Here is a 26614-nt window from a genome sequence, read left to right on the forward strand (position 1 = left end):
CAGAGTCAGTAAACTGTTCTCTGATTGGATGGCAAGTTGACACCAGCCAATGACAGCAATTATTACTGCCGTTACGTTCAACTTACGTATCAACATGGCGGGCGCAATGTTTTTCTTTTGTTTTGTTTTGCTCAGTAGCAAAACGCAAAATATACATTTAGAATTGTAGTTCAAATGAACATTCAAATTGATATATTGTGTATTTGACACAATACTATTGCAGTTGTATGTAGAGCAAGACACTTTGAACATGATATAATTTGGTCCACTTATAACGTTATAACGTTACTGTTCAGTTTAATTAAAATTGGCTAGTTATAGGCTAGCATTAGCTAGCTTGTTACTTTCTGTTCAGGCAGAAACAATGTTGGGCTTTCTGTCAGGCAGACGAGCTGGACTGGATGACCCTCTCCGTCTGAGACGCGCAGAGTCAACCAGGAGGTAAATAACAGTAAAATCCTTTTGGTTACATTTGTAACCTCTCTCTCTCTCTCTCTCTCTGGGTTACAAATGGATAAATGAACACTGAGAATTTGTATAGTATATACAAGGGTATATAAAGGGATTCATTTAATTTCGCTCCTATGCCACTAACATGTGGAACGCCCTACCAACAGTCATTAAGAAATGTGAATCCCTGATATGACTCCAAACCGCTCTGAAAGAGCACCTATGGATGGCTGCAATTCGAAACTGGCCCTTGTAAAAAAGGTCAAAGATTTTTCCCCATACTGTACATGTTTTTCCCTTTTTTAAATTTCTTTATGACGATTTCCTGTTTTTCATAGAAGTGTATATTTGTACGTCTTTAAATGTTTGGATGAATTGAAAATGGAGGACCCCTGATGTAAACAAGTCTTAGTGCTTTTCATTGTTCTGTCCTCGTAGCAGTTTTGGTATTGACTTGGTATTTTGTTTGAAATGTACCCATTCTACATACTGTGAATAACATTTTCAATTAATCAATCAATCAATACACATGTCATGCTCAGATATCTTTAGTTATGCAATCAATGCAACAAGACACTGTATATATATATATATATGATTATTTCCTTTTTTTCATAGAAGTGTATATTTGTACGTCTTTAAATGTTCTGAATCTGATTAATTGAAAATGGAGCACCCTGATGTAAACTATTCTTTTAGTGCTTTTTCTGGTTTATCCTCGTAGCAGATTTTGTATTGACCTGTACTTCCGTTTGAATTGTACCCATTCTACAAACTGTGAGTACAAAACTGTGTTGGGTTTTGTAATCCCAGGTTCAGTGTCAGAATCTTTGTGTTTGTTTGTGTTTAAAGGACAACTTTAGTTTTTTCCAACCAAGGTTCATGTTATTAGAGAAAGTAAAATATGAGTGTAATTTCTTTTTCATTTGCTGCTTTCTTTAGTTTTAGCGATTTTTAGCTATTTTTGACAGGGGGGCGGGGGCATTCGAACAAAAGGCTAAATATGTTGTTTTTTTACAAAATTTGATAGCAAATGTTTTATTTATTTTTTACTATAGTCCTACTAGACCCCAGAAAATTACATCTGGCCACAAAAGATCACGGGATCTACCGAATGTGAAGGGGGAGGTGAAAACTGACATATTGAGCCTCATACAGTATGGCATCCCCCTAGTACCTTCACATTCAGTAGATCCTGTGATCTTGTGTGGCCAGATGTAATTTCCTGGGGTCTAGTAGGACTATAGAAAATAATAATAAAGAAATCGCCGTCAAATTTTGTAAAAAAATATGTATTTAGTCCCAAGTTCGAATGCCCCCCTGTCAAAGATAGCTACTTTCTCTAATAACACCCTAAAACATGAACCTTGGTTGAAAAAACTAGTGTGGCTCTACCATTGTCTGTCTGTCTCTGTCGCCGTCTCTCTCTCTTTCTGTCATCCTATATTACAATTGAAAACATGTGCCCAAAAGCACGCACAGGAACAAAAGGCACCAGCTACTACGTCACTGACACGCTGCAACACGCTGCAACACACACTGCAACAACACACTAACACGTCACACACTTACCCTCCGCGTCGTTGGTTCCCTATCTCCTCATGTCGCGCCGCACGGCCACAATCGACACCAGCCGCGTAAAAATTGTCATCGCACTGCCACTAAAGCCGGCTCCCGTCCACACTCGCAAACAATATCAATATCAATAACAAACACAAACACGCCACAAGCACCGACACCCCCGCCTAATTTGTTGCCACGTCTATGAAAACAAGCACAGAAAAAATGCCATTCCTGTTCTCCGTTACTACTTAGGCTGTGGAAGTATTCACACTAGGCAACTTTTGCATTTATTGGCATTGCCAATTTGGGGAGAAAAGGAGGACGAGGAGGTGATCAAGCTCCACAACACCACATTGGTAGGTAGCCTCAAGGCTGCATTTCTTTGCCTTCTTTTTCCTCTCGAGGCTGCATGGGATGATGTGAACCCCTCCAGCAGGCTAGGGAGCACCGCTCCGGTTCGCGGAAAATGACCGCGGGGTGCGGGTTGCCAGGTTTTTTTACAAGTAAAGTATTTACATTCAATTAAAAAAACATATATATATAATACATTTTAATTTACGTCATATTTAGCGGCATTTCGACCTAATTTCTCTGTTCTTTGTCAATGGCAAATATTGAGACGTGTGGGGACTAAAGCTGTATATAGGAGGGCCCTCAAACACATTAGTTCATAACTTTTCATCGTGCTCCTAAAAAAAAAAGTGGCATTGACAATTTGGGGAGAAAAGGAGGACGAGGAGGTGATCAAGCTCCACAACACCACATTGGGAGGTAGCCTCAAGGCTGCATTTATTTGCCTTCTTTTTCCTCTCGACGCTGCATGGGATGATGTGAACCGGAAAACAATCTAAACATTATATACTAACGTCAGCATCGGGCAGATTAACACACACAAGCGTTATTAGTTGAGTTTTCTTATTGAAGTGCCTCTGATTTGTAACTGTGCGTTTATGTCAGTCAGCGATGCGATCCGTTGTTATTCAGCCACCAGCAGCAACATACGCACGGACTGGAGAGAGGCGACGTGTTTCTCTCCCTTCGGCTCATGTAGCCCTCATTGTAACTACAAATATTGTTCCCGAAGAAACAATGTGGGGTCACTGCAATCCAAAAGATTGTAGGCCTACTATAATGCAGTCAAGGTCCCCACAAAAATATACTACAGTATGTTCTGCTCCATTCTCAACATCTTTTGGTTTCCAAAAACACTAACTTATTGTAAGTAAACCAAAACAGTAAAAAGCAGTTTCATGTGTGCTTATTTTAAATTAATTTAATTTGCTTTCATGTGAAAATAAAATACAACACATAATAATAATACCCATCTGTTAATACATGTGAAGGCCACAATACTGGGTTTAAAAACACAGCTGAAACATGAAGTGGAGTCTGTCAAATCTCGCAATTTCCTTCTTCCCATTGCGCTGCAACGGAACTAGGATGAGCCGCCCGAAGGGCGGTGAAATTCTAGTAATTTACAACTGACACCAGGCTGGGCTCTAAGACCTGTTTCACTTTACAATCAGGGGTTGACACTAAGGTCTCAGAGGCACTTGCCCGTCGGGCAAGTACAGGTCATGTTCTACTTGCCCTCAGGTCATGGCCACTTGCCCCCCAAAAATATCGTAAAATTTGAATTACCGTTCATTTTAACTTATTTTTTGCTTTTCTGCTTGAAACGTTGCATTTTTTTAATGAAAAGTAAGTAGCCTTACAAATGCATGGTAGGGAAACTTTTCATGGCAAGGACCCCAACATTTACACATTTACCCACACCCATTTGAAAAGATAAGGATAAGTTTGCCATGCATGTCGCAGCCACTTGACCAGCCTGTCTGTGTGTGTGTGTGTGTGTGTGTGTGTGTGTGTGTGTGTGTGTGTGTGTGTGTGTGTGTGTGTGTGTGTGTGTGTGTGTGTGTGTGTGTGTGTGTGTGTGTGTGTGTGTGTGTGTGTGAAAGACTTGGGAGAGAGATTGATAAAGAGAGGGAGAGACGCTGACACTGAGTGCTCTGATCACGTTCAAGACGGATATCTGGTGTTGTGTTTATAGCGAAGTAAAGACGTTTGTATCCCCACTCAAAATGCACACCTGCCCGATCGGGCAACCCAGTAGCAGGCGTTAGTGTCAACCCCTGACAATGTATTGTAACTTTGTATGTCAATCAGGAGAGTATTTTGGATTATCAGTTTATAAGCTGCAGAGCAACTACTGTTGTCCAATATATTGGAGTTACAACATGGGAGCGTAAATACAAAACCAAACCACTTCAAAATTGTCATTGTGCTTTAAGTCAAAGATAAGATAAAGAATACACACAAGTTAATCTGTTGATCGATTGATTGAAAAATGTATTAACAGTTTGCAGAATGGGTACAGTTCAAGGAAAGTAATCTGCTAAGAGGATCAAACCAGAAAAAAAGCACAAGACTTGTTTACATTAGGGTCCTCCATTTTCAATTCATCAAAACATTTAAAGACATACAGATACACTTCCATTACTTGTGTAATGACATTGGAAATGCAAGAGGTGGATGTCCTGTGTTGAAAATGTGGTTTTCCTCACCTTGATTAAAAGGATTCTCAGTCTGGAACTGAATCCTGACAGAGATGTAGAAAGAATCCATGGCAACGGAGTCAATACCATTGACATTGAAGTGATTGAAGGCAGATAGTAAGTATGCATTACTGAGCTGGGTTGGCTTTATTCTTACTTGTTCTTGAATTGTAATGCTCATCTGCAAAATTCAATAGGTCAATGTACTTACTTCCTGTATGATATTGCCTAAATACTGGATCATTTGCGGATTCTGCACTCTTAAAGGGGAATTTCTTCCTAACCCTTTTTTTTTTATAAAAGTAAGTTTATAATTATGTATATTGACCACAAAAAAAGATATAGGGGAGCTGGTCCTGGAGCTGGAGCTGGAGCTGCTGCTGGAGGGGTCTAACCATAGAGTATATAAAGGATAGAGACCGAACTGGAGCACTAGCCCCGCCCCCAAGCTATTCATTTCGATGAAGTTGCTCAGTGGCGTTTTGAAGCACCCGGAAGACTGCCGGAAGTACCTCCTCCGGACCTCAAATTTGAGGTCCGGGGTGACGTATGGGTGACGTAGGGAGTGATGGTCCTATGTGTTAAAGCACGGGTCCGCCTGCAGTCCTTCCTCTTACCACTAGGGCCCAGTGCTTCAACGTTGGAGCGCCTCACTGGCCCCTTGGGTCTAACGCTAGAACTCCTATTCAATCGCGCATTGTTTTTTGTTTTTTGTTTACATCTGTTCTAGATGATGTGACAGCAACACTCCATGCATTGTTGACACTGCACTCTTTCTGGTCTACGTGAGCTGACGTTAGACCCCTCCAGGAGCAGCTCCAGCTCCAGGACCAGCTCCCCTATATCTTTATTTAAAAAAAAAAATGTTTTGGTCAATATACATAATTATCAACTTACCTTTGTAAAAAAAAGGGTTAGGGAGATAATATTGTTTTGAGCTTGTCATGACTTTATTCAGATACCCAGGGATGTAAATATGGCAAGGATTCAGATTTTATAATAAACAGATTTTGTAGCAACGCCTGCACAGTGATGTAAATAGGTTTTCAATGTAATGAGTCCCGGGATGCAGGGATGGTCTTTTAGATGACCCCCAGGGACATTTTATGAGTCCCACTTCAACGACGTTAGGAGTCATATTTTGCCATTTTTACAAATTGCAGCATTTAACTCTAAATGTGCTTATATTCATGTAGAAAACTAAATGATTATAGTAAAAAAAAAAAAAGATTATTATAACTAAAGCTAGCAACATAAACTAGAATAAAAAACAGTACAGTAGTGCATCCCGTGGATGCAGAGTTGGCAGAGTTCGCTGTTTTATTGCGTCCCTTAAAGGAGAATTCCATGCTAGAAAGCTTTCTTACCTTTATTTGTAGTTGTTACGTCCCCAACAAAGAGGTCCAGGTGTTATATTGTGCAAAAGTGCATTATTCGCTATTTCCCCTAATATAAGCCCTCAATGGGGGTTGGGTTTTTGTGTAGTAGTAGTAAAGTGTGCCGCTTGGGATACTATTTACATTATGAAGAGAGGATAGGATATATTAAAAAAAAATGATTTTTGAGCGATGGAAATAAGCGAATTAGCATAACACCCCATAGCCCCATTCAATTCAATGCAATTAAATGCAATTCATTGAGGGCTTATGGTAGGGGAAATTGCCAATAATGCGCTTTTGCACAAAATAACACCTGGACCTCTTTGGTGGGGACGTAACAACTACAAATAAAGTGTCGATGTAATATATGGAGCCCTCAAAACAGCAAGCAAGTTGCATGCTTGTGTCCAGACAGTATACTGTAGCTAATTTTACTCTAGCTTGTGCTAATTTCATTAAAGTTGCCTGCTGCACGTTTAAGCCACGATTCCAGAACCAAAAAGGCATCAGGGCCCATTTCTCATGGACCGCTCCAGTGTCTGAACCCAATCCTCTCTGTTGACCAGTATGTTATCTGGAGGAGCAGACGGTGTAATAGTTATCTATGACCTGGAGAACTTCAGCGGGAAACCTCACTACACCTGCAAGGCCATCTGCACGGTAGGCAGGTGAATCTCTCTTCCCCACCTATAGCCCACTAGAGGGCAGCATTACACTGCCAGTTGTCTTGGTTTCCTTACAGAAATCCTAAAACACATGCTTTCTGTTGATCAGACTTGAGCATTTTGGAAAGGTTCTATGTGTGTGTGTGTGTGTGTATGTTTCAGGTCCAGTAGGTATGTCCACAAGTTCAGTGTAGAGACGGTCCAGTGGTATCCTCATGACACAGGCATGTTTGTCTCAAGTTCCTTTGACAAGACCATGAAGGTGTGGGACACAGAGACACTGAAGGTGAGCATTATTACATTAGGTTTATATTTGTATACACATGCAAATGCATGTGTATAAAATACACATCATCTCGAGTCATCAGTCATGTGATAATGATAATGATGATATTGTGCTGTTAAAACGTACTGTCACGGGCTAGCTCCCCTCAAAAATCACACCCGTGTGAAGTGAGCGGCGCTCTTATAATACATCATACACATCTCATTCTGGCCAATCACAATTTGCGTCCTCACTTTTCTGCCCTCATTTATGAGGGGCGCTAGCCCCTCCTATATACAGCTTCTCTGTCCGATATTTCATCTTCCATCCTAATTAGTTTGCAGGATTGGCCCGTTTTGAACAAAAAGCCTCAAATCATGAACGCAGCATGCAATTTACGTGAAATGTTTCACGCACTTTCCTACTAGGCTGAGGAATAAATCCCACCCTTTTCACATTGGCCTGTTATAGCGCCACCAACAGGTGGGCTTTTGCAAAACACATTTTTGGAACAAAATTCCTCAAATCATCCAATTGCCATCAAAGGCGTAAGAAGAAATGGAACCCTTTTCACATTGGCCTATTATAGCACCACCAGGAGGCCACAATAACCTGACCTGACCTCAGTGACCTGTGCCCTTTTTCTAGTTTTCTCTACGTCTTCCTCTGTCATTTTCTCTTTTCCCCACCTGTCTGTTATTTTATCCTTTCTCTTTTCCTTACCTATCTCTGCCTGTCTGATACAAAGCTGCATATGGCAGGCCTTGTTACATGCTAGAGTTACATTGGAGTCATGGTTACCCCAGAAGGTCATGAAAAGGACAGCTAAACCCCACTACTCACTCACACTTGGTTTCTCTCCCTCTCTCTATCTCTCTCTCTCTCTCTCTCGCACGCACGCACGCACGCACGCACGCACGCACGCACGCACGCACGCACGCACGCACAAAGCCTGTTCCTGCACAGCAGAAGGCAGTGGTGTAGCTTCACTACAGCTGATTGTTCTCTTTGTGTTTATTTTTCTGTGTCTCCAGCCTGCTGAAGTCTTCCAGTTTGAAGGAAACGTCTACTGTCATCACATGTCTCCCATCGCTAGGAAACACAGCCTCATTGCAGGTGTGTGTATAGTATATAAATTGGTTTGTGTGCATATTAATCCGGACAAAATAAGCCCTACTATTCCCAGTGATGGGCATAATGATTAATTTAGTGTTTTAACACATTGTGTGTTAAAACACAGGTTTATCATTTCTGTCAGCTGGGTATTTCTCCTACAGATATGATACATGCTTCATCAAAAAAAGGAATTTCCACACTCGCCATCGTTCTTTTAATGTATAGCAGCAACAATTGTGTTTGTTGCCGTCCTTCTCGCCTTTGTCAGCGTTTAAACCGCCTGAGCGGAAATAACGTATGGACAGTCAATACACAAAAGTATTCAAATACAGAGTACAAAAGTAGGACAGCTCTGTAATACATAATCATAATATACAAAATATATTTTTGTGTGTATTGTATATAAAATATAATTTTGTAGGGGCGCTAGCCCCTCCTATGACCAGCTTTCAGTGTTTGTATAAACACAAAGATTGAAGACAAAAGTGAGGACAGAAAAGTGAAGACGCAAATTGTGATTGGCTGGAATGACATTTGTGATTATTTGATTGGCTGAGCACGGTATGTGATGTATATGGTGTATGATGATAAGAGTGCCCCTCACTTCACACGGGTGTTATTTTATTTAAATTGTAAGGCTCACAAATACCATAAGAGCCATATGACCAGTTTTTCCCAACACTTAACATTTAATACCATTGACAATGAATGGTCAGTTTTGAGTAAACACAAACATTGCGTAAACACAAACATTGAAGTCGAAGGTGAGGATGCAAATTATGATTGGCCGAAATGAGATGGCGTATGATGATAGGAGCGCTCTTCACTTCACACGGGTGTGATTTTTGAGGGGCTCCTATATACAGCTTTTGTCCTCACACGTCTTAATATTTGCCATTGACAATGAAAGGGAAAATTTGGTCAACTCAAATGTCCACCAAATATGACCTAAATTAATAATTGTCCAATGAATGGACAGTTTTGAGTGTTTGTGTAAACAAACATTGTGTAACACAAACAAAGACGACAAAGATGAGGACGCAAATTCTGTTTGGCCGGAATGAGGTGATGTATGATGATGTACGATGATAAGAGCTCCCCTCACTTCACACGGGTGTGATTTTTAGATTACAAAAAACAATTCAGCTCTAATTCCTCATTTAGCCCTGTATAGTTTATGGAATTCAGTTTGTAGAATGTGAATCCAATTCCAATATGTCTCTCTTAGTGGAGTAAATTACCCTGTCCCATCCTCATTTCAAGGATTCACCACCTCAATGCCCTGAAATCTCAACTTACAAACCTCATGTCCTGTTGCAATGAAATATTAGAATACAACATTAGAAATCATGACTTTTCATCATGATTTCTAAGGTTCCTCAATAACCGTCACTTCTCTGTTGGTTTTGCTGACATAACAGAATGGACATTTCAAAAGTAAACAAACTTACATACTTTGTCCTACATCTGGTCCTACATGAGATCCTGTCCCTTTCATTTATCTTTTCACAGGTGTGAGGATGTCAACAAGATCAACATTGAAAATTGACATGTTGATATTGATTAAAAATATCACACCTGTGTGAAGTGAGGGGCACTCTTATAATCATACATCTTCATGATGTATGATGATATTGTCAATTGGAATTTAATCTTTGTGTTAGGACACAATGACCGATTTTACATCAACTGACGTAAATTCTCCATTGTCAATGGCATTTAATGTTTGTGTTAACACAAAAATAGCTGATTTGCTCAGACACATATGACGTAAATTCTCCATTCATTGTCAATGGCATTTAATGTTTGTGTTAGGACAAGAATCTACACTCTGTGCTCTGAGTCTATCGTATCCCATGCCTTACCCGCAAGTATTAAACACTTTCCGTGAATTTCACATTTAGTAGCTTACACTATGCGTAAACATTATCTTGCCACACAACCCACTATTAATTTTGCCGACTCCTATATTTGCAGGGGGAGGTGTGTCTAGGCGTGTCCCTATATTTCCCTATATTTGCTATCTTATACACACAGTTTTAGGACAATGGAAAGTGGACACACAAAACAACCCTCTGTATCTAATAACAATGTATTCCATGGCAGCATGTGTTGGCTTCAGTCCAAAATGGGTTAAGGATATAGGCGGTGGCATAAGATAGCCAATATAATGGGGGAACGCCTCTAGATAGGGCCCTATAGCTGAATATAGGAGGGGCGGATAGATGGAAAAGTAATGCTGAGGTTCCTTACGAACTCAGACTCAGACATTCCTCTCTCAGATTGGTGGCACACTTATAATAGGGAGAAGTGGAAAAGGCTTTCCACCACAGAATCTCTTGTGGCAGTCTTTCTTTACTGTGCTTATCCTATTAAAATTGGCTTAAAGGGCCACTTTACACCTTTTGCAACCAGAGCTTATTTTAATGATGTTTAGGACACAAGAAACACTTTCTTGGGGGTTTTATGTGTGTAATATGTTTTGTTAGATATCGTTGCTGTCCGGAGGAAACCTCATAACTCAATTTTTGAGGTTTTTGATTTTATTCCATAAATCAGTGCTATTGAACACCCTTTACCCTTGTGTTGTTTCGAAAATATTGAACCAATGGAAAGTAGTAAAAAATGCACCTCTTAACTCCATTGGACCCTCAAACTGTCTGCTAAAACAGCTAACTCCACCACCTCTCTCCTTCTCATGCAAGTAATTGACAGTATCTAAAGTCACAACACCAACTTTGATGAGGCAGTATTGCATCGTTTAAAAAAATATAAGGTTTTATTCATTTCCTTAAAAACGTATATTTTTCATTTCCTGAAAAATGAACATTTTGGAGTTATGAGGTTTCCTCTGGACAGCAGAGATATTTTAGTTATGATGCCATGTTCATGACCAAAAACATGTCATGAACATGGTCTCACTTCCTTCCCGGACTACAAAGCAGGGTTTCCCCCACAATGTTGTTGGCATGAACATGGTCTCACTTCCTTCCTGGACTACAAAGCAGGGTTTCCCCCACAATGTTGTTGGCATGGCGCTGCGCCATGCTTGAAATAAATCGTGCCATGCCAAGCTGGAGAAAAAAAAAAAAAAAAAAACGTTTTTTTTTTGTTTTTTTGGGGGCTAGTGAATCATGGTGTGTGTGATATGAAATGTCCAATACCTCCCCAGTGCCTACCCAGTGCCTCCCCAGTGTCCCCCTGAGTGCCTCCCCAGTGCCTCCCCAGTGCCTCCCCAGTGTCTTCCCAGTGCCTTCCCAGTGCCCCCCCAGTGTCTGCCCAGTGCCCCCCCAGTGTCTGCCCAGTGCCTCCCCAGTGTCCCCCCAGTGTCCCCCCAGTGCCTGCCCAGTGCCTCCCCAGTGTCCCCCCAGTGCCTCCCCAGTGCCTGCCCAGTGTCTCCCCAGTGTCTCCCCAGTGCCTCCCCAGTGCCTCCCCAGTGTCTTCCCAGTGCCTCCCCAGTGTCTCCCCAGTGCCTCCCCAGTGTCTCCCCAGTGCCTCCCCAGTGCCTCCCCAGTGCCTGCCCAGTGCCTCCCCAGTGTCTCCCCAGTGCCTCCCCAGTGCCCCCCCAGTGTGCCCAGTGCCTCCCCAGTGTCCCCCCAGTGCCTCCCCAGTGCGTCCCCAGTGCCTGCCCAGTGCCTCCCCAGTGTCCCCCCAGTGCCTCCCCAGTGCCTGCCCAGTGTCTCCCCAGTGCCTCCCCAGTGCCTTCCCAGTGCCTTCCCAGTGCCTGCCCAGTGCCTCCCCAGTGTCTCCCCAGTGCCTCCCCAGTGCCTCCCCAGTGCCTCCCCAGTGTCCCCCCAGTGCCTCCCCAGTGCCTGCCCAGTGTCTCCCCAGTGCCTCCCCAGTGCCTTCCCAGTGCCTTCCCAGTGCCTGCCCAGTGCCTCCCCAGTGTCTCCCCAGTGTCTCCCCAGTGCCTGCCCAGTGCCTCCCCAGTGCCTCCCCAGTGTCCCCCCAGTGCCTCCCCAGTGTCTGCCCAGTGCCTCCCCAGTGTCCCCCGGAGTGCCTCCCCAGTGCCACCCCAGTATCTCCCCAGTGCCTCCCCAGTGCCTCCCCAGTGTCCCCCTGAGTGCCTCCCCAGTGTCCACCCAGTGTCCCCCCAGTGCCTCCCTGAGTGCCTCCCCAGTGCCTCCCTGAGTGCCTCCCCAGTGCCTCCCCAGTGTCTCCCCAGTGCCTCCCCAATTAATTGGCCTAATTAATTAATTAATTGGCCTAATTAATTAATTAATTAGTCGTTGCCATGCCATGCTCCATGCCAAGCTATTTTCCTGCGGGAAACACTGCAAAGTCACACCTCCATGCAGCCTCCCCCTCTCCACAAGGAGGGGAAGTGCACTAAAGCATTATGGGCATTGTAGGAATTCAGCAATCCAGTCAAACAACACAGATTTCATTATTGTTCTGGCCATAGGGTGTAAATTGTGCCACCCAAGTTTATATGCCCAAGTATAGGCATGTCACTATGACTCAGACATAACCATATACAAACATGATATGCCCATAGGGATATATGGAGATGCAGTTGTCCAGAGCCACTGATCTGACAGATATGCACATATATAGTCATGTGCATATATGGGACCGGCCAACTTCCAATTATTCCATAAATTAGTAGTAGTGTAAATAGATGTTTCCCCCCCCCCCCCCCCCCCCCCCCCACTAATCCGCACAAACACTCCTGGCCTCCAAAGAGAATGTGATAATGGATAGCCTAGAGTTATGCTACTGTATGTGCTTCCCTGCACATAGAGTATTGTGATGTGACCCAGGTATAATCCCACTGCACAAAATGACAAGCCTGGGGGGACCAAAATGCACAGGAGAGTTGGACATGGTCTGAGACAAGTCTTTAATGTTTTTCAGTCCAAGGACCCCTTGGGTGATGGAGAGATGAAGCAGGAACCCCCCACTACTACATATTGTATAACATTATGTTGCAAATTAAACCATTTCATAGATTGCTTCATAGACTTGTTTGACAGCACTGTCAATGTGTAGCGTTGTGTTGGTTTCAGACCCTACACCAAACCTCTTTGCCGAGAATAGCAATATTTTCCGCTAATGTTCCCCTCCGAGTGGTCATGTAGTGCCCATAACAAACATTAAAGTCAATAGAAATGGCTGGCAAACGATTTACGTCGTAAGTGCTCTAAACAAACATTGTAATATCCTCAAAGTCCATAGGCTTAGCTGGCAAACAATTTATGTCATAACTCATAAGTGCTCCCATAGATGCCAATCTTCAAAAGTCATGCATTGGAGGGGCTAGCGCCCCTCAAAAAAGTTCCTATTACACAAAGATTTGGTGGACCCCCTGTAGTAATACTGAGGACCCCCCCCCCCCCAGGTATGGTCTAAGACTCTTAAGTAGCTGTACGGAGACAGACTTTTGTAGACAACCATTGTTGGAATCTGGGTGGCACAACTAAGTCACTAAACAGGACCAACAGGTTACTGTTGCCTTTTCAATACACACATTCACTCTTGCCCATGCGTGTACGCATCCAAGCATGAACTTTTGCATGCACTAAGTACCTCTCTTTCTCTAATGTTTTATTTAGTTGTTGTTGTAGTTGACGGGATTGTGTAGATCGACAAGAAATTGAGCTATAGGGGCGAGAGGGGGAAACAACTGCAACACAAGTGGTCGTTACGGGCCTGGACCATGGCTCAGTGGTCAGTGGTCCAGGCACCTTGGCACCAGGCACCAGTCTGGCAGTGTGTACCCGCGGGTTCGACTCCCAATCCCGACGGCCTTTACTGTATGTCTTCCCCCCCATCTCTCCCCATTTTCTGTCAGCCTTCTGTCTGTCCCTCCATAAAATATATAAAATAAAGGCGAAAGCCACAAAAAACGTACAAAAAAAACAAGTGGTCGTTACATTGTGATTATGTGTCCAATGCATAAGTCGGTCAATTTCCGTTGCAAATCCCACCTTTTTCTAAAGGTTTTTTGACTGTCATAATTTCTTTAGTGTTTGTCGTGGTTGACACCACCACCCCACCCCGGGGCTTCTTTTTTTGACGCATCATTTTACTTCCAACTTCTGTTGCTAATAAGGTAATCAACCAGTCAGTCAGTCAGTCAGTCAGCCAACAAATATTTTGTGCATATAAACAATGATGGTTCCCAGTCCAACTTGGCATCATTTGCACATTGTTCTATGCATTTTATTACTTCTTACCATTCTCATCACCAGCCAAACCATGTGTGAATGCCAAGTGTGTTCAAGTTTATGAAAAGCTGGTATCACCAACCACACCTTTTTTTTAACCTGGAACTCCAGTTGTTTTTTCCCAGGTTAGCTAAGGTTACACAGACTCATGCATACATTTGTTCTATAAGCCATGTATGTAGCTTCTATGTATGTACTGTATTGTTTCAAACACACACCTTTCCCACTGATTTATATGAATTCTTTGTGTTTATAGTTGGGACGAAAGAACCTAAAATACAGTTGTGTGACCTGAAGTCTGGCTCACGCATTCACGTTCTTCAAGGTTAGTGGATTCTACCATACACTGAAACTGACAACAAAAGAGACTCTTGTCACCCACATGCTGGTCGTTCCTACAGTAAGACTAACAAGAAGAGCAGGGCTGACCGTGCTTTTGCGGCTGTGGGCCCCAGGCTCTAGAACATGTTGCCCCTCCCCATTAGTTCTGCCCATTGGGCCTTAACTTAAAACTCATGTCTTCTGTCTTCTCTCTCTCTTGCTTTTAATTATACTTGAGCTCTCCTGTATTAACTCTGCATATTTTTGTTCTGTGTCAAAGCATATTTTTTTGTTTGTTTATTTTAAATGTGCTATACAAATAAAGTTTGATTTGATTTGACATACAGGTAGTGTTACATGATTAATGTATTAATTCTACACTTTAGGTCACAGAGGGGAGGTCCTTTCTGTGTGTTGGTCACCCAGATATGAGCACATCTTGGCCACTGCCAGGTTTGTACCACCTTTTTATGTGTCTGTGCCGTAGATACAGCCATGCAGAAAAAAGCTTCCCTAATTTGGCCCTCCAATCTGTTTGCAGAATTCAAGTTTCAAAAAGCTTTATTGTCCATAATATACAAGTAACAAAGCCACATATATCAACAAAGGGTCAGAAGACAAGAGTCATGCCCCTCCCAATGCAAAGTGTGAGTGTTGTTTCAGTCTAGTTGTAATGACTGCTTCCAGTATTTCGGTTTGAGCGCAGCCTGCTGCCATCTGTCATAAATCATAATTGCACTGCATTGGTAATAGACTGGTAGAGTGGTACTCTGGTAACCCATTCCCTTGGAGTTTCAGTTTAGCATATGGTAGATGGAGTACCCACCTGCTTTATGATCTGGCTAATTAATCCATTGGGATATGTGTGCTGCTCTCCCTTTGGACTGAAATTGCTTTTTAAAAACAGAAGTTGTAGAATGTACGTCGGTAGATAATATTAAAAAATGTTGCAATGTAGCCATACAGTTTGACCTTTAATGCCCTTAGTAGTGAACTTATTATTAATACGATATTGTGAGCAATTAGATATTGTACTTTTGCATTCAAGTGCCCATCCATTTTATTGATAAAATACATCAATGATAGTCTTGATCCAAGGCTAATGCTTTCCATTGTTTTGTGTGGAAGGAACAATCTGTACCAATGATGCTGTCTCATTTGCAATTGCTTGGTCTTTTGTTAACCAAACCCTGGACACGTGATAGTAATAATTTTAAATATCACTTAACAACAACAAAGCAGCGTGCTATGTTAGGATACTACAGCGGACTACTGAGCATGTGACAGACTGTCACATGGGAATGCAGTCTCACAGGCATGCACAGTGCATGTGAAGCAATGCAGTGTTTAATGTGTGCAGTGTTTAACAACAGTGAAAGCCATGTTGTAAATAACACAGTAAAATCATAAAACGTCACTCACTCATAAGAATACTACTGTCTCCATGCAAATGTTTTCTGTGGACACAAATCCTAAGACTTAAGGTGCCCACAGGCCACATTTCCCTAGTGCCCACGCTTCCAAGGTGCCCAGTGATCCTTAGTGTCCAGAATGTTTTGGTGCCCATTGCCCACCTCTCCTTTTACCCCCCCAACCAACAGAGATTGCCCTCCCCATCCGGCTTCCCACCATTTGTGTTAGTTGGTCAAGCCTAGATTGCCAAATCCTGCACAGTGGAGGATTTTATACCCATGGCTCCACCCACTGTATCTTTTTGTATGTCTTGTTTTTCTCTAGTACCTTTCACTATGAAAGTAACTTTTCCTACTTGATTTGGGGTCATTGAGATTCTTAGTTCTGTATGAATATTAAACGTTTTATGCCTCTTTTCTTTGTGTCAGTGCTGACAGCAGGGTGCGGGTATGGGATGTGCGGCGAGCTGCTGGCAGTCTGTTCACACTAGACCAGCACAATGGGGACAAGTCCAAAGCCGCCTCTGAGGCAGGTACTGTCATTTCAACTATTCCCTTCCTCCCTCTGTCATTACTATTAGTTGCTTTTTTGACTTTTTTGAAGGAGGTTGAATGACAAACGTTTCTTTACATCTATACTTAAAAGCTTAGTGTTATACTGACACAGAGGAATGACGACATAGGAAACACAGGTAGCCTGAATCAACTGGAGTGAAGTGACAGCTGATATCATATATACTACATGCATATTCAGTGGGTGTGTGGCGTTTTCAGTGGTAGGCACGGTTTCGTTTTCATCTTTTAAAACATCTCTGTGGACGTGGCCTTGATTTCTGTGGTGAATATAACCCGATTTACAAGCTCGCAAGATTAGCGTGCTAGGTTTCAATTGAAGGACAACTTTCGTTTTTTTCAACCAAGGTTCACGTTTTAGGTTATTAGAGAAAGTAAAAGATGAGTGTTATTTTATTTTTGTTAATTTGCTGCTTTCTTTCGTTGAGTGATTTTAGCAATTTTTCACCAGAGGTGTTTTTACAACATTAACAATTTATTTTGTATTATTGCCCCTCCTATATACAGCTTTTGTCCCCTCACGTCTCAATATTTGCCATTGACAATGAAAGGAGAAATTAGGTCAAATGTCCGCCAAATATGACGTAAATTTGTGACAAGAGCGCCTCTCACTTCACACGGGTGACGGGTGTGATATTTACTTGCGCAAGCAGAGCGCGCAAGTAATAGTTTTCGTCCAGTGCTTCGATGCGTATGTCGCCGTTTGATGTGTATGCGCCGTGCCAGCGTATGACGTAATGACTACTTGTGCTTGATATGGCAGTGGTGTCAGATTACATACATGTATACATAGGGGCATTACCTTTAATCCTCCCGACACTAAAACATATCGTCATTACGTCACCACTGCTTGCGCACTAGTAGGCCATTTATGGCCTACTTGTGTGCAACAAGCAAGTAGGCACTCGACAGAGTGCAGTTCTAGTTTACTATAGTCCTACTAGACCCCAAGAAATTACATCTGGCCACAAAATATCACGGGATCTACTGAATGTGAAGGAGGAGGTGACAAACTGACATATTGAGCCTACGACACACAGTATGGCACCCCCCCAGTACTCTACCTTCACATTCAGTTGATCCTGTGATCTTTTGTGGCCAGATGTAATTTCGTTGGGTCTAGCAAGTAGGACTATAGTAAACAATTATAAAGGAAAAAAAACCGTTTGTTTGAAAATGTTTAGCCCCATGTTCGAATGCCCCCGCACACTCATCTTTTACTTTATCTAATAACAACCTAAAACAGGAACCTTGGTTGAAAAAAAACAAAGTTGTTTAAAGGTGAAAAGATGCACTTCTGCAGTAAACAAACCGTGAGCTGAAACAGCTCTCTAATGGTGACGGGGGAGAATTCTTAACCTGGTCAAACTATTCAAGCTATGCTTAAAAGTAACAATTAACATGATGTGAGCTTGTAAATCTTTCTCTCTCTCTGTGTGTGTGTGTGTGTGTGTGTGTGTGTGTGTGTGTGTGTGTGTGTGTGTGTGTGTGTGTGTGTGTGTGTGTGTGTGTGTGTGTGTGTGTGTGTGTGTGTGTGTGTGTGTGTGTGTGTGTGTGCGCGGCTGGCTTACAGTTGTGAGTATGCTGAGATATCATTGACATGGTTTCCTTTCTCCATCCAGTGAACACAACCCATGATGGCAGAGTGAACGGCCTGTGTTTTAGTGGTGATGGTCTCTTCCTCCTCACTACGGGTACAGACAACCGTATGCGACTGTGGAACAGCGCTACAGGAGAGAACACACTGGTAGGGTGGGTGTGTGTGAGAGAGCCATAGGTAATATGAACCAGAATGGAAGTATGACGGGCTGAGGCCATTTTGTGGGATCATATTGGGCTGTGTCCACAGAAAGGGTTTTATGAGCAGAAGAGCACTTTGAAATTTGAACCGTTACTCTGCTCAAGTACATTGTGTCAACTGCATTATTATCATTATCAACAGCTGTAATCACACTAAACGGTATGGACTTTTCATGGTTTTGGTAACAATTCAAAGTCATGTCATAAATTACTGGGTTGTCAGACACAGTCAGGAGAATCAAATGTGACACTGCTGATCAGCGCTTCTCTCCAAAAGTTGAACAATTTTCTGATTAGTTCTATTATTCCCTTTCTTTAATATTCAATCAATCAATCAATCAATCAATCAACTATTTGTTTAGATGCAGGGTCCATTAAAAACAGACAACATAAAACACTATACATAAAAAAAAGAACACCCCAATCCCATAAAATGTTTTCACAACTTTCCTTTTTGGACTTTGGGATATGGTTAGTTCTACTTTCTATTATTAGTTCTATTTACATTCTTTAATATTACCGGTATGATAAAAAACAAACAAAAACTGGGTTTTACATGCCACTCTCTGTTGTAAGAAGAGACCTTGAACCAAGAAAGAGCTCTTGTTTGCTCTTGTCTCCAGATGGAATGTTCTTTTGAAACTAAATTGAGTAACTAAATATCCTCTAAAAGCTAAATTCAAGGGCGCCTGTAATAAATGACAACACAAGCATTTATGTATGCACCTGTAACATTCTATTCTATCAGTAGTTATTATACGCATGCATCTTTATGAACTTGTATAGCATTATAATTATTGAATATAAAGTGGTTTATTGCATGTTCCCCGTCCTAAATTAGCCATCTAATGGTGTGGAAAACAATTGGCCTGATTGGCCTGAACATACTTACCCGACCCCTTTTCTAGATTATTCCATTCAGCACAGCACCTTCTGCTTGGATGTGAGTAGCCTACAAAAAAGGTTATTTCTGACCTCACCATAGGAAATTTCAACCCCCGTAAAGATAGCATGTAAAATATTATATTTGCTTAATGGCTCTGAATATTTGGCAGTGGCACCTTTTATCATGCGTTAGCTTTATGTTTGATTCCAAAGTTCATGTGACTAGTGTCACCCCATTCAAACTGCACACTATACGGGGGCGACAGTTGCTCAGGGGTAGAGTGTCCGGATGACAACCACAAGGTTCCCAGTTCAAACCCGGGCTCCCCCAAAGTTAGTGGCCAAGTGTCCTTGGTTGGTGCCCTGCATGGTTTCTTCCGCCATCGGTGTGTGTGTGTGTGTGTGTGTGTGTGTGTGTGTGTGTGTGTGTGTGTGTGTGTGTGTGTGTGTGTGTGTGTGTGTGTGTGTGTGTGTGTGTGTGTGTGTGTGTGTGTGTGTGTGTGTGTGTGTGTGTGTGTGTGTGTGTGTGTGTGTGTGTGTGCACGCATGCACGTTTTCTGGACATTAAGTAAACTAGACTGTTACTTTAGTGAGTGAGCGATGGATATATATGAGGCAGGAAACGTATGTGTGCGTGCGTGAAAGTCTGTGCCACAATTATACTTTCAATCTTATAGGTGTACCGGTATATCTTTTTTGACCACTCCATTTGTCCCCCAGGTGAATTATGGGAAAGTATCCAATGAGAGCCGGAAGGGTTTAAAGTTCACAGTGTCTGGCGGCTGCAGCCCAGAGTTTGTGTTTGTGCCATGCGGCAGCTCAGTGGCGGTGTATGCCCTTCATACAGGAAAGCTGGTCACCATGCTGAGAGGGCACTACAACAATGTTGACTGCTGCGAATTCCACCCAAACTACCAGGTACTGTGCCTCCACTCCCTCCCTCTGTCTGGTGGTGTCGTCCTGCATGGTGAATCTTCGTTTGTATCGGTGCCTTTCTGCAATTTCCAACCATTGTGTTGTCTTACCACGGTAGTTATGGCTGCCAGTAATGTATACAGTTACCATGGTTGTCACACTTCCCATGATAGATGACTTATTAAAGTCAATATATTCTGTGATGCATTTAGCCACTCTAAATGACACACATTGTGTGATAAGATCTCATCTTCTTGGCCTGTGTCTGCACTTCTCTCTGTAAATGGTATGTATCTAGTAAAAGTTGTGCTGTCGGGACATCGTATGCGATATCGTCTAGTCATAACATTGTCATGAATGTCATTTCAATCATATCCTGAGTGTCAGAAAGAAGTCAATGGGGCTACAACACCACTATACTTTAAACGTTTTAATAATTTATTTGATTAGAGAAACAAACAATGGCATAATTGATTGTAACGGGGCAACAACACTACTGTACATGTGTTTATCATTGACATAATTGGAGACATTTGAACAATGGCATCAGTGATAAACTCAACCATGAGTTATTAGTCTACATTTATAAGAATGCAGTCTGACAGCTTGTCATGCCTGCTGGAAATGTATTTTGCCTCTATTCGTTTGGGTGTTCCTTTGTTTATGTTAACACGTCTTCATAACCCGTAGAGGGCCCAGGATGTGTGGGGACGTCTTAGGGTCTTTTTTTATTATATAAAACCGGATCGCTAAAATCTATTTTTAGGCAACATCTTGTGCAGCGCTCAGCGTCATGTTTCGCGCATGCACGCAGCGGAGCCGCCCAATGCGGCCCGCCGGCCATTTATTAAAAAAAAATCACACCCGTGTGAACTGATTGGTGTAAGGTCTGTATGACGTAATGAAATCATGTCTGACGTAATGAAATCACACCCGGGTGAACAGGGTGAACATAGCAACCATGCTCATTTTTTCTGCACAAACAAAGCCAGTTGTAGGAATCACACCTGGGTGAACAGGGTGAACATAGCAACCATGCTCATTTTTTCTGCACAAAAAAGCCAGTTGTAGGTGTGGTTTACACCACTCAAAAATCACACCCGTGTGAACTGAGTGGTGTAAGGTCTTAGCCTGTCTGACGTAATGAAATCATGTCTGACGTACTGAAATCACACCCGGGTGAACAGGGTGAACATAGCAACCATGCTCATTTTTTCTGCACAAACAAAGCCAGTTGTATGAAATCACACCCGGGTGAACAGGGTGAACATAGCAACCATGCTCATTTTTTCTGCACAAAAAAGCCAGTTGTAGGAGTGGTTTACACCACTCAAAAAAAAGTAGTGTGTGGGCACACAAAGTGTTAATTGCTTAACAATGAACAGCTGAGTACCAGGAGTGTGTGTGTGTGTGTGTGTGTGTGTGTGTGTGTGTGTGTGTGTGTGTGTGTGTGTGTGTGTGTGTGTGTGTGTGTGTGTGTGTGTGTGTGTGTGTGTGTGTGTGTGTGTGTGTGTGTGTGTGTGTGTGTGTGTGTGTGTGTGTGTGTGTGTGTGTGTGTGTGTGTGTGTGTGTGTGTGTGTGTGTGTGTGTGTGTGTGTGTGTGTGTGTGTGTGTGTGTGTGTGTGTGTGTGTGTGTGTGAGTGAGTGAAGGAATTAGCCTGGCTAATAAGCCAGACTAATATCACACAACACTGTCGCGGTATATTTGTCTGGGCTGGCTCCACTTGGATTTAATTTCCCGGGGGGCGGGTTCAAACATTTTCTCTTTGACGCAATTGGTCAGAGCTACTGTCAGTCAAAGGTCTCAAGCATTGAACGTCACTGTACCAAAGCCCGCCCATATTGCATACCGTGTCCCGATTGGCCCGACCTGTTCTCGGTTGTAGGAAAGAGGCGTGCTACTGAGCCTCGCCAGACCCTAATCCGCTGGCAGGCAATTTTTTTTTTTGCCAACGGCTGATTCGGTCTGGTTTATTAACCAGGCTAGGAAGGAATAGCTAGGGGTGTCAAACTGGTGATCCGTGGGCCGCATGCGGCCCAGGTGCGGAATGTTGTTACTGATGGGCTCGTTAACAGTCTATTCAACTACTAGTTGAGTTGTTGTGGATTACTCTCCTCACACTCTGATACAGCAGGACATGGAGAGTTGTTACAGCTCAGTAGAGTTTCATTTCCCTTACCAAGTGAGGAATATAGTCTACTTACACACGATAGTCAAAGCAAAGAGATGCAAAGTGTCAGATTTCATGATGGCTACATGTCAATTTGCCATTTTGGATATTTTTGATAAAATAATGATTGCATTTTTAACTATTTGAGTGGTTTATTGGGTCTTTTTTCCACATCTCATACCAAACGTCTTGTAGCCTACAACTGTAATACAAATAAAGTCAATTTATGTCAATAAAAAGCCAAGTATCAAGTAGTGTAAGTCAACCCATGTGAGCTGCAACTGGCCGCGGCCCTCATCAAGTCACCTTTCGCGCAATGTGGCCCTTGCCCCAAAATGAGTTTGACACCCCTGAAGTAGCCTGTATGACAGTCGCTCGTAAGTGGCCCAATAGTGTTCTGTCCTCATTTCTGACTTAACCAAGCATCTTGTTTGGAATATTAGCGCTTCGAAAGAGAGATCAGATGTGACAGCGCGAGGTACTAGTAATGGAAAATTATTCCTCCCGGTTTGGGGGGGAAATGAAAGGTGGGGCTTTTCAGAGTAAAATCTTCCTCATCTGCTGGGCACTAGCGCCTTTATTTTGAAAGGTTCCGGCGCACTGGAAGTGTTAAAGAAAAGGCTTTCATACCTTCATGGCTGCAGTGCTCAGAAGGGAGTGGGTGGGTTTTCTTTTAAAAAGGAAGAATCCTTTATAGATGGGATTAATATTTAATTTACATTATCTCCCAACTAAATTGCTTATTAAAAGCTGGCTTGCCCCCCTTGTGATCATGTATTTATTTCATGGTCTGCGAGGTGAAGTCGATGTACTAATTACGGCTCAGAGTCATCTGTGACATTGCTTGGTTTGTAACACTGCTGATGAGCCATCCTGTGTTCTTGTGTTTCCAGGAACTGTACAGTGGAGGTAAAGACTGTAATATACTGGCATGGGTCCCTGTCCTCCGTGGCCCAGACATCGAGGAGGAGACCCGAGTCTTAAAGAAGGTACAATGAGTACTTTAACAATTGAGAAAAATATTTGTTGTAAGACAATCAAATACTTGCATGTTCTCCGTCACATTTTCCTCAATGTTGCTTGTGGTTGCTTCCATAGTTTTGGAGCCAGAAGGGAGAAGAGTTTGGGACGCTCCACACGTCCCAAACTCTTCTCTCTTCTGGTTCCAAAACTATGGAATGCACTTCCCATCACAGTCAGAACTGCAGCCTCACTCCCAATCTTCCGCCGTAGTCTGAAAACCCACCTCTTCAGACTCCACCATGGCCCGTAGCACTTGCCCTAGCCTAGCCCCTTAGATAGCACATTATGTAGACTTAGATAGTATTTAAACAGACTTATAGCTTGTTACGTAGACAGCTCTAGAATTGCATTTTATGTAGTCATAGCACTTTATAGTACACATGTATAATATATTATATAGTATAGTTTACGTAGATACTCCACTGTTACGTTCTTAGTTTACGCATGATTCATGATAACTACTTTTTTTTATATATGTGATGTATGCCATGCTTTTGTTATTGCTTAATGTAAGTCGCTCTGGATTAAGAGCGTCTGCTAAATGCCTAAATTGTAAATTGTTTATGCAAGTATTCAGAATTTAAAGGCAGTTCTGGTTTAGCCAGACGATCAGAGCTCTTCGCCTTCTGATATATCTGGTGTCATCTAAATTCAGTGAATGGTCTCAAACTGGTTGGAAACGCCTACGACTACAGATCCCGTAGCATAGCCTGCAACCTAAGGACTGTTCACAAAAGGTTTTTGTCAAAAACATAAATACACAGCCTAAATTTAGGTAAACTGAAAAATGACAATAACAGACAGACAGAGGTTCCTTCATTGTATATAGTAGGATAGGATGATTGTAAAGGATAACTGCTTCACAGAACCAATACAAAGATTTTAGGGCTGGCCTGTCCCTCATATGGGATGGTATCTGGATTGGTTTTCAAAGCAGAGGTCTTTTGTTTCTTGCTAAAGGTTTTCTTGGCATCCAAGCTCATTCATTGAATTTATATTTTCCCAGATATATCAGTAGGTGCAAATCTCTTATCTCTGATAGTTCTTGTTAGTCTAGTTTATGTCAGTGGAGAGAGAAATGGCCTAATCCTCTGTGTCTGTGTAACAAGACATGTACACACAGAAATATGACATCATTGGTGGGCCATGCCTTGTGAATGTCAACACCTGACACATATACCGAATCCACCCACACACACATACAGTGGAACAGACACCTCCTCCCATCAGTCAGGCCATGCTGCATTCCACTATTGTTGATGAATACCACTGGTATTGTATCTCATTCATTCTCATCGTTTTACTGGTCCATATTCATATGAAGCCCTACATCTTTATCCAGTTGTTTTTCATTCGCTTGATTTATACTTAGGTCACCGAAAGTAACAGATCTACAAGATGTGAGCTTATAGATAGGTTATAGTCAGAATCAATCTTTATTGTCATATTACAATTAAGGTGGGTGAAATTCTTAATTGTGCAGCCGGCCGCATGCAGCTAAGTTGTCTGGATTCTTTCTGTAAATAACAAATGACATATAGAGCTAGCACAAAAACAAATTTCACACACTTTATTTTTGACCTGTAAACCTGTGATATGACTAAAGTCTGGATGATGAGTTGAATGGAATGTATTGGTCTTTCAGGATGCTGCTGCTAGACACTCTTCAGGGAACCCTGCCTTTGAAGACGCATGGAGCAGTGATGAAGACTAGTGTTGCTATCCATAATGATGTACTGGTTTGAAGATGCATGTCATGGAGCAATGATGAAGACTAGTTGTTTTCCATATGATGTGGACCTATACAGGTCTGTGCACATGTCCCTCACCACAAAAGGGAAACAAGCCTAACATGAGGAAATGAATGAATAAGGAAATGAATAATGAAAAGAATAAATTAGGCTACTGAGTCCTTCAAACTCAAAGGACATGTTCAACATTTGACATGCCCGCAGGATATTGCATGCTTTTAGAAAACGGTGACCTTGCCATACAACAGTGACAGTGTTGCTCGCCAAAGTATAAATTATTAGGCTTTCAAGAGGAGGTGCAAGCAGTGGAATGTTGGTGTGGCATGTTTTGCAAGACGGTTAATAGCCTAACAATACTACAATATAACAAGATAATAGTTATAATCATATTAGATGTAATACAATAAGAAAACAAAAAGGTTGGCAGTAGTACAGGTACAGTACTTTAGCTTAGCAGATACAATATATAAGTTTTAACTGTGTTTGTGTTAAGACCACAACCAAGATAACAGTACCTCATAACAGTACACTGCCCCCTGTCCCTTACATCTCTCTCGCTCTCTCTCTCTCTTTCTCTCTCTCTCTCTCTCTCACACACACACACACACACACACACACACACACACACACACACACACACACTCTTTCTCTCTCTATCTCTCACTGACACACACACACACAACACACCCCTTTTCCATTCCTGGATACATATGATTTGCATTTGTTTTGCAAGTTCTTTTGTCATAATTCTTTGAAATGAGAGTTATACTGAAACCACTTTCACCCTCCCTCTTTTACAAATTGACTGAATTTACATGCACACCCACCTGGACAGGCTGGACTACTGTAGTGCTGCACTTTGGATTTCACAGTGATTGAATTGGTCATGTCTGATTTTTATAAATTATAATGAATGATGTAATGAATCTCATTCCAATTATTGTACTTTATAAGTACTTTGTCAAAGAGGGCATATTTTGTTTTTCAGTGGTGGGACTGGGGACAAGGAATTAATGTATATAATATCATTATGAAAAAGCATTTAATTGTCTAGTGTTTTATATATACTGTTTCAGCTAATTGAAACAACCACAAAGCTCAACAATGGTGTTTTTGTTTTGTTTTTTGTTAGTATCTATCTGATACATTAAATGTTTTTTCTATAATTGTTATTATGCTTCCATTATTTTTCTTTCTTTACAGGTTTTCCTCTTATTTAACGTTCATCCCCAATAATACAATCCCTTCTTATTGGTCCTTATATTTAGGCTACCTATGATTGTGATCATAGACAATATATTCATGGTTGTTATTGCTTTGTCTTTGGTGAACTGCCTTCTACAAGTGCATCATAGTGGTATCAGAGAAACCTCCCATGATCTATGATTCTTCCCTATGCAATGTGAAATTTGCATAGGGAAGACTTTCTGTTTCAACACCCTCACCAAAAGTGAGGTACATTTCCTCGACACCTATAACCAGTTGAACCAAAAACGTCCAACAGGCTTGTCCAGTTCATCTTCACTCTGTCACTGACTGTAGCAAGAAAAAGACCCGTGTCCAATGAGTGGACGAGGAAAGTAACCTGGAGTCGAGCCCC

At 42.1% G+C, this 26614-nt stretch overlaps 1 protein-coding gene across 2 annotated transcripts; it reads left to right on the plus strand.

Annotated features, from left to right (window-relative positions):
- The first annotated feature begins 114 nt into the window (after positions 1-114).
- On the plus strand, positions 115-26186 carry ercc8 (excision repair cross-complementation group 8). Of its 2 annotated transcripts, XM_079516268.1 has the most exons (12): positions 115-441; positions 4590-4685; positions 6514-6615; positions 6775-6898; positions 7912-7993; positions 14420-14488; positions 14871-14937; positions 16326-16429; positions 18092-18216; positions 19875-20072; positions 23134-23229; positions 24909-26186. In XM_079516268.1, the coding sequence occupies exons 1-12, from the start codon at positions 365-367 to the stop codon at positions 24975-24977; spliced, it is 1209 nt and encodes a 402-aa protein (XP_079372394.1). In that variant the 5' UTR covers positions 115-364; the 3' UTR covers positions 24978-26186. The 2 variants fall into 2 exon arrangements, with proteins under 2 accessions (XP_079372394.1, XP_079372395.1); XM_079516269.1 differs by lacking the exon at positions 115-441 and having other exon boundaries at positions 4588-4685; positions 6514-6607.
- The last annotated feature ends 428 nt before the right edge of the window (positions 26187-26614 follow it).

The sequence above is a fragment of the Electrona antarctica genome (genome assembly GCF_951216825.1).
Source record: "Electrona antarctica genome assembly, chromosome: 12".
NCBI lineage: Eukaryota > Metazoa > Chordata > Actinopteri > Myctophiformes > Myctophidae > Electrona > Electrona antarctica.

What these genes read in the sequence shown, in the direction of transcription:
- ercc8 (XM_079516268.1), top strand. Translation starts at nt 365, where the DNA reads ATGTTGGGCTTTCTGTCAGGCAGACGAGCTGGACTGGATGACCCTCTC. An exon ending in GAAACACAGCCTCATTGCAG is followed by an intron (nt 7,994 to 14,419) that starts GTGTGTGTATAG and finishes TTGTGTTTATAG; the next exon opens with TTGGGACGAAAGAACCTAAA. An exon ending in CAAAGCCGCCTCTGAGGCAG is followed by an intron (nt 16,430 to 18,091) that starts GTACTGTCATTT and finishes TTCTCCATCCAG; the next exon opens with TGAACACAACCCATGATGGC.